Source organism: Gavialis gangeticus, unplaced genomic scaffold (assembly GCF_001723915.1).
Source record: "Gavialis gangeticus isolate Ggan-Ray unplaced genomic scaffold, GavGan_comp1, whole genome shotgun sequence".
In the NCBI taxonomy this organism is placed as follows: domain Eukaryota; kingdom Metazoa; phylum Chordata; order Crocodylia; family Gavialidae; genus Gavialis; species Gavialis gangeticus.
The window spans coordinates 23,486,837-23,501,718 of record NW_017729004.1 but is presented as its reverse complement, the minus strand read 5'-3'; the positions used below and the strand labels follow the sequence as shown (position 1 = coordinate 23,501,718).

Below are 14,882 nucleotides of genomic sequence, written 5' to 3'. Positions count from 1 at the left end.
GGCCACAGGGGGGAACCCAGGTGCCCCCCCAGACCCAGGAGACCCAAAAGTGCTTGTGGTCCGCTTCCGGGTCTGCTGCCGAGCACGCTGGGGAGCCCCCCACACTCCTGTGGGATGATCCATGCACCTCAGCATCTCAGCATTCACGAGCCGCCTGGTACCTAGAGGTACGCAGAAAAAACATTTAAAGCTGTGTCTATGTCTGAATCTCCAAATCTTTCTGAATCTCTCCAAATCGATTTGGAGGGTTCTGATTTGATACGGAGTGATTAAAGGGTCCTCTGATTTGATTCAGATTCAGAGATTGGGCCAAGTCTCCACCAAACTGAATCAGGGACCAAAGTTTTGCACAGCCGTAGTAAACATCCCCATCTCCTCTGTTTCCAACTGTCAGACATTTTCTAGTCTGGATGAGAGAATGACAGTTGCAGAAAAGCATGTTTAATATCAGTTAAAATGGCTGTTGATCTAAGCTGGCATGGACCGCTTTGGTGAAACCAGTCTTCAGTGCTCTCTTTCAGGTTGAGAAGAGATCAGGGTAGACTTTTAAACATGGCTGTTCTCCTAATGCAGATAACTTGGTGTCTGCCCTGTGTAATGTGAGCATGTTAATACAAGCCCTGCTGCCCCTTAGGGTTTTGAAAGACAATTGCTTTGTAGCTATAGGAAGATACAGAAGTTGGAATTGGAAGCTCTGCATTCCTGTAACTTTATTCATTCAAGTGTATCCTCCAAAAAGACAAGTGCATCCACTGTCCATAAAGCCTCCCATAACTGACCTTTGCAAAACTTAGTCACTGATCTCAAATGTATTGCCTTTGAACCATAAGCAAAAAATGTATGCATACATGTACATGGTATTTTCTGCAGGGTGGGGATTTAAATAAATGCTTCCCAAAAGAAAAAGGATTTAAACAAAAAAAGACTAGAAGCACCGTGTTTCCTATGCTTCTTTCAGAAATAAATCATAAAAAATTAAACTAAGAAGTCTCTTGGTGTTTAATTTAAATCACTCCCCACAGTGGCATTTAGCCAAGAGTAATCTGAAAAATCTCTGTTATTTGATTTACATCTATATGCTTAAGGAACAGCAGGAGGGACACTGTGCACTCACGTATAAACCTACAAAGAAACCTGCGAATAAAAGGCTGCATCTATATATCATATGTTGACCAACCATCTTTGTATCAGTTTACTGCACAGTGACCCTTGACATTTCCTAACACTACAGAAGAATTTGTGGGTGATTCAGACAGAACTGAATGTTTAGCAAGAGTAAGGCAAGTACAGACTTCCCATCATTTGAACAAATTGCAGCTCTTCTAAAATAAGTCTGTCTAGATTATAGTGAAGTAAGATGTTTATAGCTAAATAGTGAAAGCATATGCTTTGCATTGTATAAATACCTTGCTTTGCATCTTTGTGTATCAGAAACATGATAATTTAAAGCCACTCCATGTTGAAGATGAGGTACTATTATACTCCTGATGTTTGAGCATTTGTTCTGTTTACTTTTCCCTTTGCAATGACATAAAAGCCTTCTGACCTCTTTGAAAAAAAGCTCTTTTCCAAATAATACAAATCATGCAACAACAGATGAGAGTGTGTTTATAGCACTAAATTAAATACAGGTGGATACTTGTAATCTTTTCTAAATGAAAGTGAAATATTTCCATATGGTATTTATATAGAAAACTTGGAAAGGCCTCGTCTCCTTTAGGTGACTCTTTTAACTATACAGTCGCTTGTTTTCCTTATTAACAAAGTTCTGCTACCTCGCTTCTCAGTTTCTTTTGAGCCCACAGATAACTGGCAAGCGTGTGTGTGTGCTTGCACATACATGTGTATTTCTAGGTTAGTTACAGTGAAGCAACGCTTGCCTGAAATACTCATTACAGAGTTGACCCTCCGTCACCCTTACCCACTGTTTGTGTTCAGTGGAAATTAAACAGAGTTCTGTCAGATACCTACTACTTATCCAAATGTTTGGTTTGTTATTACACATAATACACATATATTTTGTTTTTCTCCTGTCTTATTCTTTATTTTTGGTACAGTTCCTTTAGCGTAGAGAGGCCTCACTTCCCATTGGATCTTAGTACGAGTTACTCACCAAACTCCCTTAAGCTCTTTGACAAAATTTACAGGCAGAATCTACTCTGCCTTCATTATTAGCTTCCTGGGCACTGATGTACTCCCAGGGTTTGTACCCAACTTCACCTGAATAAATCAACATCTTCAATGACTTCATTAAACCATTTAACAGAAGAAAGTAGCATCCTCCCTTCCACCCCTTTGTCATCATGTTGTCTTTCTAGATTGTAACTTCTTCAGGACGGAGACTCATTTTAGAAGCTGTAAAAAGACTTTTATAAAAGCACTCCAATGTCTCTAAAATTAAAGTGTTGTGCTAGATGGCTTATGAAATAAGATCAATGGAAACTGATCCAGTAACTTTCATCCAAAGTCCTAAAGGTCCACTTTATTTTTCACTGAGGTTATTGCTACAATCCTCAGCTGGCAGTGCACAAGAATTTCCAAGTGAAATTGGTTAGTCTGTTTTCGTAGTTCAAGCTTGGAAACACAAAAAAGGTAAGGTTAGGAAGGAAAGAAAAGTAGTGCAGCCAATCAATAGGAAAAATCACTTAAGAAATAGTAAGATTACACATTTCCTTAACCTGTCCTTAGCTACTCTCTAAAGTAGTCTCAAATTAAACAGTAGCTTTTCTTAGAGACTTTCTAGGTATGTGAATTTAATAACTCATTATTTCTCAGTTTAGCAACAAATCAGTTTTAATCATTTCAGTTGTGCTACATTTGGTTTAGGTATTACGTACCTTTTAAAAGCTGTCTCTTACTTTGGTCTAAAAATAAACAAGTAACATATGAAGTTACACAGAGCAGAGCAGTTTAATAGCAGAGACCTTTCGGTCCTGGTTGGACATGCTTGGTTGCTTCCCTGCTTTTTTGTCTAAAGATGCTCAACAGCTTGAAATTCTGAAAAGTCCATCTCACTGAGGTCATAGAAATCCTGAAAACACTTGAAATATAAAGTTAGCAGAGCCTTTGAACCTAAGGGAGGTTGAAATAATAGTCATCATCACAACGGCTGAGATGTGTGGCTCTGGTAGGTATTAGAATATCACAGTTAAACTCAGTAAAGAATTCAGTGAATTTTAATATGCTCTAACCCATTGGGTCTTCACTAATATGTATGTGCATTTGTAGCATCTTACTTAGCCCTGTAACTAAGTTACCAGCAGTATTTCTCACTTGTTCAGGTCATGAAAGTAATGAAAAACACCTCCGAGTAAACTGAAACAGACATGTAGGCAGACCTTAATTACTTAAGTTAGAAGTTAACATGGAGGCTACATCAGTGTCCTTACTCTTGCAAAAAGAACTGTGAGATCCATAATAATTAGGAGTCTACCGAACTTGAGACGCGGCTGCCAATTTCATGGGCAGATCCCAGGGCTGGTCACCATTTTCACAGGCTGAGCGTGGTGGGGCTCTGCCATGCTTGTGGGTGAGGTGCCGTAGCAGTCCCACTCTTTCCCACAGATTGCCACATGGCTCAAAACCTCAGCTTAATCGGGGTAATTAAGCTACAGTTTTGGACCATCCCCGAGCAGCAGGCTCTGTGTTTTTGGAGGGCTTGCTGCAAAAAAAAGGGAAAAAAAACTTAATGGCAAGCAGAGAACAGGCCAGAAAGCCAGGCAGTCTTAGGGGAAGGTAGAGGAGGGAAAATGGCAGGACAGGGCTGTTGAGGAGGTGTGGCGGCAGGCTCTGTGCCTCCTGCTGCTCCCTCTTCCCCCCTCTACCCTCCCACCTGTCCTGCCCACTCCTCCTTCCCCTGTGCTGCAAGACTGCAGGGCTTTCCAGTCTTTGCTTGCTGGTAAGGTGTTCTTTTTGTTTGTTTTTTGTTTTTGTTTTGACAGCAAACCTGCCAAAAATGTGGAGCCTACTTTTTTTGCAGTACCCACCCAAAATTACAGTTTCTGCAAAAGTCACACAGTCGCAATTTCTGTAGGTCCCTAATAATAATACATTGAATTGTCTGTTAGATAGCTGATTCTCACCTTTCCCCCTCACCAATGGATGAAATGCCATTGCCTGCAGATGGACATAGTGATATGCTGGACAACTCTTCAGTAGATCTCAGAAGAAAGAGGGCTACCTAGGAAGCACACAAATGGTTCTCTAAAGCAATTGAGCCTGCCTCAGAGTTTTGCCCAGCTAAGTCAAGATCTAAATCTGCTTGGTTCACAGAATCTGGAAGAAGGATAGGAAGCTCCTCGCCTTGAGCGGCAGGACTGTTTCTGAAGAGAACTGATGAAGATGTTGCTGTTGTACTTCAACAGTTATGCAGAAGCCACTCATTGTTACAGGCTGAATGAGCCTACAAGCAGTTGAATTTATGGAATCTGACAGGCAGGCAAAGCACACTGCAGAGTGCTTGACATAATGCATAATGGTGCAGTATGTCAGGTTAATCCGAATGGTCATAAACCCATTTTATTTTTAGTAACTTTAAAAATTGATACAATTAGGTTGCCAACGTTTCTGTCTACAATTTCATTAATCACATTGACTTGAAAATTAAACATCAGTCAAGCCATCAATAAACCAAAGGAGAGAAGAAATCCGCCACCATTTTGAAAAGCAACAATGTCTTAAAGTAACATAAACACACTTCCCAAGGGGAAAAGCCCAAAAAAGAAGCATCTGTGAAAACAAACTCTTCTGAATCCTCATTCCTTTCCCTCAAATATGCAGATGGACCTCTGCTAATAAAGAAACCTTATGCAACAAAGTTGTCTAGTTCCCAACACTTCTCTGAATATTAATATACCTCTGCAAAAGGGAAGCTCTGCTTTTATTGTTCCTGAAATATGTAATAACATTTACATTGTAGAAAATGTTTAATGGCTCTCTCTTTGTTTCAGGTAGCACTCGTATTTCCTAACAATGATCCTGCTGCTTTCATGGTAGCATTTTATGGCTGCCTATTGGCGGAGGTTGTCCCTGTCCCTATTGAAGTGCCACTTACTAGAAAGGTAGGAAACTAAATCTCTCCTCTGTACTGCATCATAACATTTATGTCAGAGTGAATCACTACTGAAAATAGCAATCAAGTAAATGCCTTGTTGTAAGTGGTTCTGTATTTGATGACCAAAAAAATAGTACTGCGCTGTAAATTGTTATATATAACTTTTCCATTTCAGTAAGGGAGCATTTCACTGTTTTTCACTTGCTTATTTTTAATTGCAGACAATATAAGCCTTGTCTACACTAGGAAAATATAGCAAAATATCAATTCCCCCAATGTTAGGGTGTGCAGCCTCCTGCCAGGATTGCTGTAAGTTCTGTGTTGTATAACCCGGCTTTAGTGCATGTCTACACAGTGATTTTAAAGTAGTGATGCCAACCAGTATTTTGCCTATCCTGTTCATTTGCAGCTGAAACAATTACAGCAGTTATGCTAAATTTCCCTGATGTAGAAGAGTCCCTGGAGTGTGTCAAATTGCCCTTAATCAGACCTCCTTGCTGCTAACTGGAAGTATTTCATATCTGATGTTGATTCAGTCATGCAGCCTAATTGACTATCAAGTTGCCAGTATAACAAGTCTGGTGGTTTTAACTTCAGCTCTGAATTGTGAGGGGTGGGTCACTTATACCGGCACAATGCATGCTCTATTTTTTCTAAAGGCTTGAATTTCGAAGGCTCTCAATACTAAAGCGTTATTAATCCCTTCAAGTTCCATTTTGTCCTGTACCTTGGAGCCGGAGCTGGAGCTAGAGCTGGAGCTGGAGCTGGCAGCCAGGTCTCCTGGAGTTGTCAAAAACTTCCCATTACAAGAGTTGCTGGTAACTTTAGCCAAACTCTTTAATCATGCCATGTGTCTGCTTCAAATAGTACTTTTGAAAAAAAAAATTCAGCCCAAGTGTTCAGACATGTCTGAGAACACGGCTAGGGAAGCCGTCATATTTTTGGCCACATTAAATAATCTTTGGACGTTTCCTTTGAAATGCTGTAGTACCTCCAAGCTTTGGAGCTGCTGCTTGAACTCTGGCAGAGAAGTAATGTTTGTGTCAGGGAACCTTGCCATCCTCATGAAAATCTGTCTGAAATTTGGCCAAGTAACTTAAGCCTTAGAGAAATGAGTTTGCACAGGCTCAGAGCCTTGCTATGTTAACAACTGGAATCAACTTTTATCAGCATCTAATGCTGGCCGAACTGGACACCATGGTGCAAACCAGCATGCTTCAGCTGGCAGTTATGGTGTTCCAAATAGGCTTTCACTGGAATAGCTGCTCCCAGCCACTCTGAGCTGGGCAGAGGATAGTCATCCAGGACTGAGTGTAGGGAACCTATCTCTTTTGGATGTTCAGTGACCATCATCCTGACACCAAAGCAGGGTGGGGAAAGAATCCATCTGAACTGAATGCACTTGGGAGCACAGGGCACACTAAAAAGAGGGAAGGGAATAGACTGGGAGTTCAAGTCTCTTATGCTATTCTCTGTATTTTACCTGCCATGATACATGGATTAAAAGCCTATGGGATAAGTATTAATAATAAAATGAACTGCTATTGGTTGGGTTTATTTTAGAATGCCTGCTACCACACACTACTCTCTAAACTATAAAATCCAGCTGTTCAAGTAAATATCCTGTGTCAAAATAATTCTTTCCCTTTGTTTGACTGAATCTCTTGATTATTTTTTCATGAACAGTTGAAGGTTTGGGCTGTTTAAATCTCACCAAAACCATTCCGTAATGAATAAAATATGAAGTTAGCACAAGAACTGAAGAGGTACTGCCATCATTTAAAAAAAGGGGCTGGATGATCTTTTATAAATGAAACTTCACATTCACAGAGCATGTCTAACTGCAGATATTTCTGCATTTGCTTGTATATAGCAGGAATTAGAGTGGAAGAAATGAGATAAAAATCATACTTCATGAGCAGTTCCAGAAGGAATACTTTTGCTTGGGCATTTGCTTCTGGCTTCAGTTGGAAGATGTGTCATATGTGTCATCACACAATGGCTTAGCTTGTTCTTTTATACTCCTCCCCATTATTCGATTTCTTCACTGCATGCTTCAGTTAACACTGGCTGTGTGCATTTTGTAGCCTGTTTGTTGGATGAAAGAGATGTGAACCAAGTAGGTTGGTTGCACAAGAGGTAAACAATAGGCCAGCATGATGGGTGTGGTAGACATGGTAATTTATACCCAATAGCATGTACTGAGTATAGATTAATGTTTATGGTTTTACTCACCTATAAATTTGCTTTGCTCTAATGCATGATTATAGCTTTTTAGACATTAGCAGAATTCTTCTCTGCTTCAATGTTAGGCAAATGCCCATCCATATCTGCCCTTTTTCAGCTATAATTTATCCTGCCTTGCATTTCCAAGGTACCCAGAGTCAGATGTAAACTCTCTTGGGACATCTTTACACGTGCTCTGGGGGGCAGGGCTTTAATTAGAATGGCTCCGAGAGCTGCTCTAAATGAAGTGCCCACCGTGTCTTGTGTATTCAGCATCGTGCTCTTCAAAATGGAGGCAGGGGCACTTTAACTAAAGCTCGTTTGGTGAGCTTTAGTTAAAGCACCCTCACTGTCATTTTGAAGTGTGGGGATACAAAATACACAAGATGTGATGCCGAATCATTAGCATGCTCGTTAGCACGCCTCAGCAGACTCTCTGAATCAAGTCTGCTCCAATGTGCTGTAATTACGGTGCATTGGAACAGTGTCCCTGCATGTCTGCAGGCACCCTCTGTGGCTCAGGACAGCTGTCTGGCAAGTAGTTGGTCTAGAATGGACAGGACTGAAATTCCCAAGAGACACTGGATTGCCTACAGTTTAGTCTACTCTGTCACATCCCTTAATTGTTAGCAGGAACCTGGGAATTTGTTTTCATATAAGTCTTATATACATTTGGATAAATTGGGTATGGATCTTTAAATTGGGGTGTGGTAGGAGAATTAATGATTGAAAAACTGGAAATGCAGGTTCCCTTGAAATACACCAGCAGCAACAGTCTATGGGACTTCATGGGACAATAGCAGAGGTTTTTAGATGGGGGGTTTCCATTAATTTTCCTTTCCTCTAACATTCTGCAGTGTCATAGATAAAAATTGTCCCCATTTAGGAGAGCTAAGCACACCTTTTTTGTACACATTACTCATTGTTTTTATCTAGTCTCGTCTTTTAAAATACGTTCCTTATCTCCAAATGCTCTTATTTATGTTTTTCAAGCACTAGTAAATTTGGGTATAGGTATTCTGCAGTATGTGTCTTTCTGCAGCTGAGCTGGTTGGTTGCTGGTCAACTTGTATGTCTGTGGAGAACTGGAAACTGTCTCCTTTTCTTTATACATATTTTTCCTTTTCTCTCTATATAAAAATACATCTAGGGACTAGAAAATTGCCATTTATATGATTCAGGATTTTGGCTTTTAAAATATTGATTTACCCCATGCCTTGCCTCTTAAAAGCCACGTACAGTACTGCATTCTTTGTGTATTCTGCCTTTTTCCACCGTCCCTGGATTCTGCTGGTTAATAGGCTTGTTTCCCACCCTACAGGGAGCATCTCTCAACTCTCCGATGCCTATTTGTGATAAGGAGAAAAACTGTTTTAATGTTGCATCATCTATATTGTCTTTGTTACACATGTTTAGACTCTGCGACAGGCTTTGACTAAAAGGGTCACTGCATAAATATTTCTTGCCCTTCTTATTTTTGAGTGATAAAGCTCATATACCAGAATGCATGACACTGAGGCATAGGAGAGCCTGTTTTCTGAATTAAAAAATCATTTTCTTATCATCATAACTGGGGAAAATCTAATATGAAGGGCATTTGCTAGACCACCCTTTCTTGCCGACTGTGCTGCTTCTGAAGTAATATAACTGGAAGAGAGCACTGGTATGTGAAAGAGGCTGGACTGTATTTAGAGGGTTGGAATATCTGCTTTAGGACACATCTGATGCATGCATTCCTAAGGCAAAAAGCTGTTCTTCAGAAGCTCTTTTTTACAAGTACCAAGGAAGACAGGGCTACCAAAGACAGCAGCCCAGGAGGGAGATGAATTCCTTTCTTGAAGCAATGAAATTATCTCAATTCTCCCTTCAGTTTGGAGATGGAGCTTAGTGTCCCTAGCAAGCCCAGCCCCAGTGTTTTTCTAGTATATGGACCTTTTCAGTAACTGTTTTTCAGCTCAGAGAAATTGGTTCATCTCATCTCTTGTTAGTTACATTGATAAATGTGCTGGTACCAGATACGCCTTTAAGGAGTCTGAGTCAACATGCTTGCGTACATATTATAACAAAAAAAAAAAAAAAAACTAGTATAGTTAAAACTGGCATAAAATGCTATACATTTGCATTAAGTTATGACTGGTGACACAGTCCATTCAAAGAAACACAAATGTTAATTAAGTCTATGCCCATAACCCATGCTGATTAATTTTACTGCCTCCTTCACTACTCCAAGCCCCAAATATCGTGCTACTATTTCTAGGTTGCCTGTGCTCTTTGTCAGCTGCCCACTGAGCAGAATTCGTGGTTGAAATGACCACAAGAAATGACATACCTACCTTTCTCCCACTTCCAGCAGAGATATCTCACTTCTTCCCATTATTTCTAAAAAAGTAGACTGCCACAAACAATTATTGCCCTATTTTCAGCAAGTTGTTTATAGCTGATTAAGATGTCAGAATTTGATGTCTTGCCCATATGGTTAGATACTTGAGCCATTCATTTCTGATGGGGCAGGTTATTAACTGCTCTTAGAACTGGTTGTGAAGCCTACTTCTATTTTTTTTCCTATAATTCTTTGAGATTTTGTTCAAAAAGTTAAGGGTTTTCCCTTGATTCTCCTTCACTTCTGGTTGTGTTCAGAAAGGAATGAACTCTTAATCTGCCCTCTGGACTACTTGTTCTCTATCTGCAGGTTTTCATTAGGATGAGAACGTGCAGGAGGAGCAGGCAGTGTGCTCCAAGCCAGGATTTGTTTAGTTTGCAGTGTTCTCATTGAAGAATGCTAATACCACATACTTTCAGATTATTGACTTGCCTTACATCTATCTTGCTTTTGCTTGTTGATGGGTTTTCCTTATGCCAGACGATCAGGAAAGTGCAACATTTCATTTTAGACATGCTGCTCTTCATTTGTTGGATAGGAATATGCATCGTTACAAGGAGAGTAAACCATAAGAGTTCACTGTCACAAAGAAGCATTCCTCCCAGAGCACTTCATAAGCCATGTTCACACAGTACTGAAATGCAGCCACCTGTGGGTCTTTCATCCATACATCGAATTGTCACATTATGCAACAGGAAGAAAACAGGTTGCTTACAGGCACTGATGAAAGCCTTGCTCCAAAAGTCTTTAGGGAACTCTTAATGACTGCGTAGAGCAGACAGGACTTCTGGTGTGTTTGATTTGAAAGGTTCTTTTTGGATGTGTGCATACATGCTTGGCCACTCTCTACAGACACCACATATTATGTACCTCAGAATAAAATACTGAGCTGAGCCCCTAAGTAATCTATAGTGGTGGCATGAAGGCTTTAATTTTATTTTGAACTGTAGCTGGTGGCTGTTTCTGTCTCTTAGCATCTTTAACAAGCCTTCTCTGCCTATGCAGTCTGGACTGGATCAATTCATTTGTTGAAATTGGAGATTGGAACCTAAAGGTTTCATCCTTTCCACCAGATTCAGCCTCATAAAAGGTCTGTGGGGATTAATACATTGTCTCTGCAGGGATTAACATGTTTTCTCACCCTTCCCTCCCTACCATCCCACCCCCCAGCCAAAATGTGTCCCCAGTCGTGCTTGGTATACTAGATTTTGGCATGCTGAGTACTGTCGCGTCTTGATTTGTCTCTGATGCCTCTTCTTTAGCTCATCATTGACCCTCTCCATCTCAAAGCAACGTAGGCCATAATTCACAGTGACTTCCACTCACAGTGGTCTGAAGCGATTGATTCCCAGCATTGGCCATCGATGTACAGCTCAAGAAAAACCTTTGTGAGCTATGCATCAATAGCCAGTGCTAGGAATCAGTTGCTTTGGACAGCTGCAAGTGGAAATGCATTGTGAAGCAGGGCCTGTGTAGCTTTGAGATGGAGAGGGTCAATGATGGAGAGGCATCAGAGGCAGGCAAGACAAAATGGTATTCAGCATACCAGTGCCAGCTCAACCGAGTTTGTATGTGCAACTTGCTGGAGGGTCCGTCTGTCATGCATTGGACTCCTCAACCACTCAAAAGCTGTGGTGGTACCTGGTAACCTACCAAAGGCACAATCCCCACAGTCTCCCGAGACTGATGGCTGCCAATGATGGTGTTCACTGTTGTGTTGGAGAAGCTCGTGAACATAACTAAACAAAAGAGCTCCAAACAAGTCTTAAAAACAGTGTTTGGTTCTGCATTTCTTTGCAGTGCGGTAGAGTTATTTAGGATGTTTCAAGTTCCTGGTGAGATGGGACATCTTCATGCAGATGTGGTTTCTCTGCCTTAAAGACCTGTTTGGTTTTCAAGATTGCATGTGCTACATACTACATTCTCCTTTGCCCACAAGGAATGTTGACTACTAGGTGCCTGAATCCAGGAGGATCAGTGTTGTAGGACCTGGAGGTTTTTCTTGTTGCACGTAAATTAAGCCACGAGGGTCAAACTTACTCGGTTGCCTGAGCCAGATCCAGTCTGAGGCGTTCCTTGCAGGCTGGATCTGGACCCACCTCTGGTGGTGGGGTGAGCAGCACTATGTCGACTCAATGACTCAAGGAGCTACAGAAATTAACATGTTTTCTCTCCCTTCCTTCCATCTCTTCCCTCCCCCCCCCCACTGCTAAAACATGTCCCCAGTGGGGCTTAGTATCCTAAATTTTTGCAGCAGGCCCCATCCCTGTTCTCCCCACCCTCAAATTCTTGGACCTTTAGGAGCCCCGCAGGCTGTATGACATGGTTCCTTGGACTTTTTCCAGTCCATAGGTTATATATTTGACATTCTTGCATTAATCTGTCAATTCAAACTAGAGATATATTTTAACATTTGCCAGCTTTCATCTAAGCACAGGGGGTTAAAGATGTAGCCCATAGAGCCCTGTCATTCAGCATGTAGTGCTGTTTGTGGGTCTTGGACTGGCTTGCATGTAGTGCGCAGAGTCCATCTGGCACCAGATGCACACAACACGGAGGCTAGAGCCAGCGTGTGTGCTGCATGCAGCACACAGGGTCAGTCTGGAGCATGCATTACGTGTGGCACCTGTGCTGGACCAGCCTTGCATACTGGATCGAGGTCTCGTCTAGATTGGGCTCATAGATGAATCCTACATGCTGGATCCAGTGTGCAGGGCCAGTCCAGCCCAGGCACCACATCCATCATGCAGACCTGCCTTACACATGTTGCATATGGTATACAAAGCTGGAGCTGGTGCACACGCTGCAAGCAGAACATGGGGCAGTCCAGGGTGCATACTGCAACAAACCTTGCTGGGCTGGCCATGTTCGCTGGATCTGGCACATGGGGCTAGTCTGTGAGCCCAGTCCAGCCTGTGGACTGGCCGCAGTCCATCATCTAGCCCCTGGGCCTGGACAAGTTTAACACTTTGATTTAAGGCACTGAGTACTTACATGTGAAGTGTAGCAAAAAGCCACCATACATTTACATACCTTTGTGCTGCATGCAAGACTGCACCATGTTGGGTGACCAGGTTTAATATGCTTATAGTTGTCTGCCATGTCACATCCTCCCATATCCCAGCTGTCAACACAAGCATTCAGCAGTGTTTTGGAGAATCAGACAAAACTTTTTCTCCAGGATACCTCAGTGCTGCTTCCAGGCTTCCTGTCTCAGTGCAGTGGAGTGCAGGCCCTCTCGAAGCTGTATGCACATGACCTAAATTTCCTCAGAGCTATCAATAACACCTAGAGCCTCATTTCTTTTCCCCTTGTATTAGCAACCACACTCTAGATTTGGTAGAATATTGCAGCAATGTAGCATGTACATTTTGTTTGCATGTGTTGAGAGAGCTTCAGCTGAGAAACGTCCCTTACTGTTAAAAAACTGTGAGTTTTGAGCCTTTTACTTCCGAACTCCTACTGCCACATCTTCACTTGTTTCTTTGCAGAGTTAACTTAAGATCTTTTGTGTGGGAGAATGTGGTATGTGCCAGAGATGTTTGTGTTTAGCCAATTTAAGAGGCTTTTGGCTTGGAAAAAAGTATAACGCCTGAAACTAAGAGCTAAAAGGTAAAGGTAAAGGTGAAGCAAACCAAGGACTATCTAGGATTGGTGAATACAGGCCAGCTCTCCCACATACTCTTGTGTTATATGACTTTAAATACACTGTTATCAATTAAAATTTGAAAAAACCCTACCGAAAAGAGAGGGCAAAAATGTATAATGCTCCTTGTTTATCAACTAAACTTGCTATGATATAAAATGCAGTCTGTTACTAGACTATCTAACATGTAGATAGATTTTACCAAATAAAATATACATGACTCTCTCTGCTTGCATGTGAAATTTTATAAATTAATGAATGACTGTGAAGAGGAAATGCTAGAAAACAGTTGATCTACTAAGTGGGAACAGTTATCATCCTGCCTCACGGTGTTTGAAAGCCCAGAATGGTTAATATGCATTTCCTTTTCCTGTAAACTTCTACAGCAGGGGCGGGCAATTATTTTGGGCGGAGGGCCGCTTACTGAGTTTTGGCAAGCCATCGAGGGCCGCACGACAGGCAGCCCAGGGCAGATTAATATTAATTTTCTAAATTTTTTCGGGGCCCCCGGGCTGGATAGAATGGCCTGGTGGGCCGCATCCAGCCCTCAGGCCACATTTTACCCACCCCTGTTGTACAGCATTATATTTTTGTGTTAAGAGCTGAACTTGACAGATCACTTTCTAACTGATGTGTCTAGAAGGGGTCACAACATGTTAGCTTTCTGTGAGCTGTACTCCATCTGGATTGACTTCCAGTTGGTTGCTGAGGGGAACTCGGTGTATTTGTTTCTGCCTGTAAAGCCCTAAATGAGCTGAAACTTGGCTTGGAGAATCTGCCTCTTTCCTAGAGCTCTGCTGCAACAGCTGAGATCATTTCAGCTGACATCTCCTTGCTTTAGGCCCTGTTCACCAACAATCCTTAATGAGTAAGGCCCTGAAGCATGTGCTTTGCTGAATCAGGCAAAGATTCTTCCTTTGCATCCTAGTCTGGAACTTGTGGGACTTCCAGATATGTTAAGCTATGGTTAAGCAAGGCTTCAAAAGGGAGCTCAGGAAGAGCAGGCTTTAGTGAGCTTTGAATGACTTGATGAGAGATGTAGAAAAATGAGCAGGGAAGCTGGTACAAGAAGGAAATCGTAGGAGCAAAGCCAAATTAATGAGGACAGGTGATGAGATGAGACCAAAAGGATCAGGTATGAATTTGGCAGAGACAAGTAAAAATAGGTGCTTTGGCAAAAGGACAGATAAATGATGACACAAACTTTGGTATTTGGGGTATAAATATAGGTGCTGTAGGGCTTGTTTCTTTGTTGCAACCTAGAGGAGTGCAATTAATGCACAAATTGCTACCATGGGCTCGGGCAGTTTCGCTTAGTTGAGCTCCTCCAGCTAGTGCATGGTCCATGCGACAGTAAACTTCTCTGAGCTTTCTCCGCTGATCGCAAATGTGAGTTTTTCTTTGTGTCAGACCTGGACTCCAGGAAGCTGCTTAAAAGCCACAGGCACTTGGGGAACACAGACTCTAGCAGCCTGCTCACCGAGAATGACAGTAAGCAGGAGGCTACCCAAACACATGCATTATAACAACAGGACTCACTGTACTCCCTTTTCTAGTCCACCAAAGCCTGTTTTCTA

The 14,882-nt window shown here is 41.8% G+C and overlaps 1 protein-coding gene across 1 annotated transcript in view; it reads left to right on the top strand.

The window, feature by feature from the left end:
- Positions 1 to 14,882, top strand: part of DIP2C (disco interacting protein 2 homolog C) — a 227,463-nt gene that overhangs the window by 85,856 nt on the left and 126,725 nt on the right. The window contains exon 10 of the mRNA XM_019508168.1: positions 4,950 to 5,060. Within this exon, the coding sequence (XP_019363713.1) occupies positions 4,950 to 5,060 (111 nt within the window). The remainder of the gene's footprint in view (positions 1 to 4,949; positions 5,061 to 14,882) is intronic.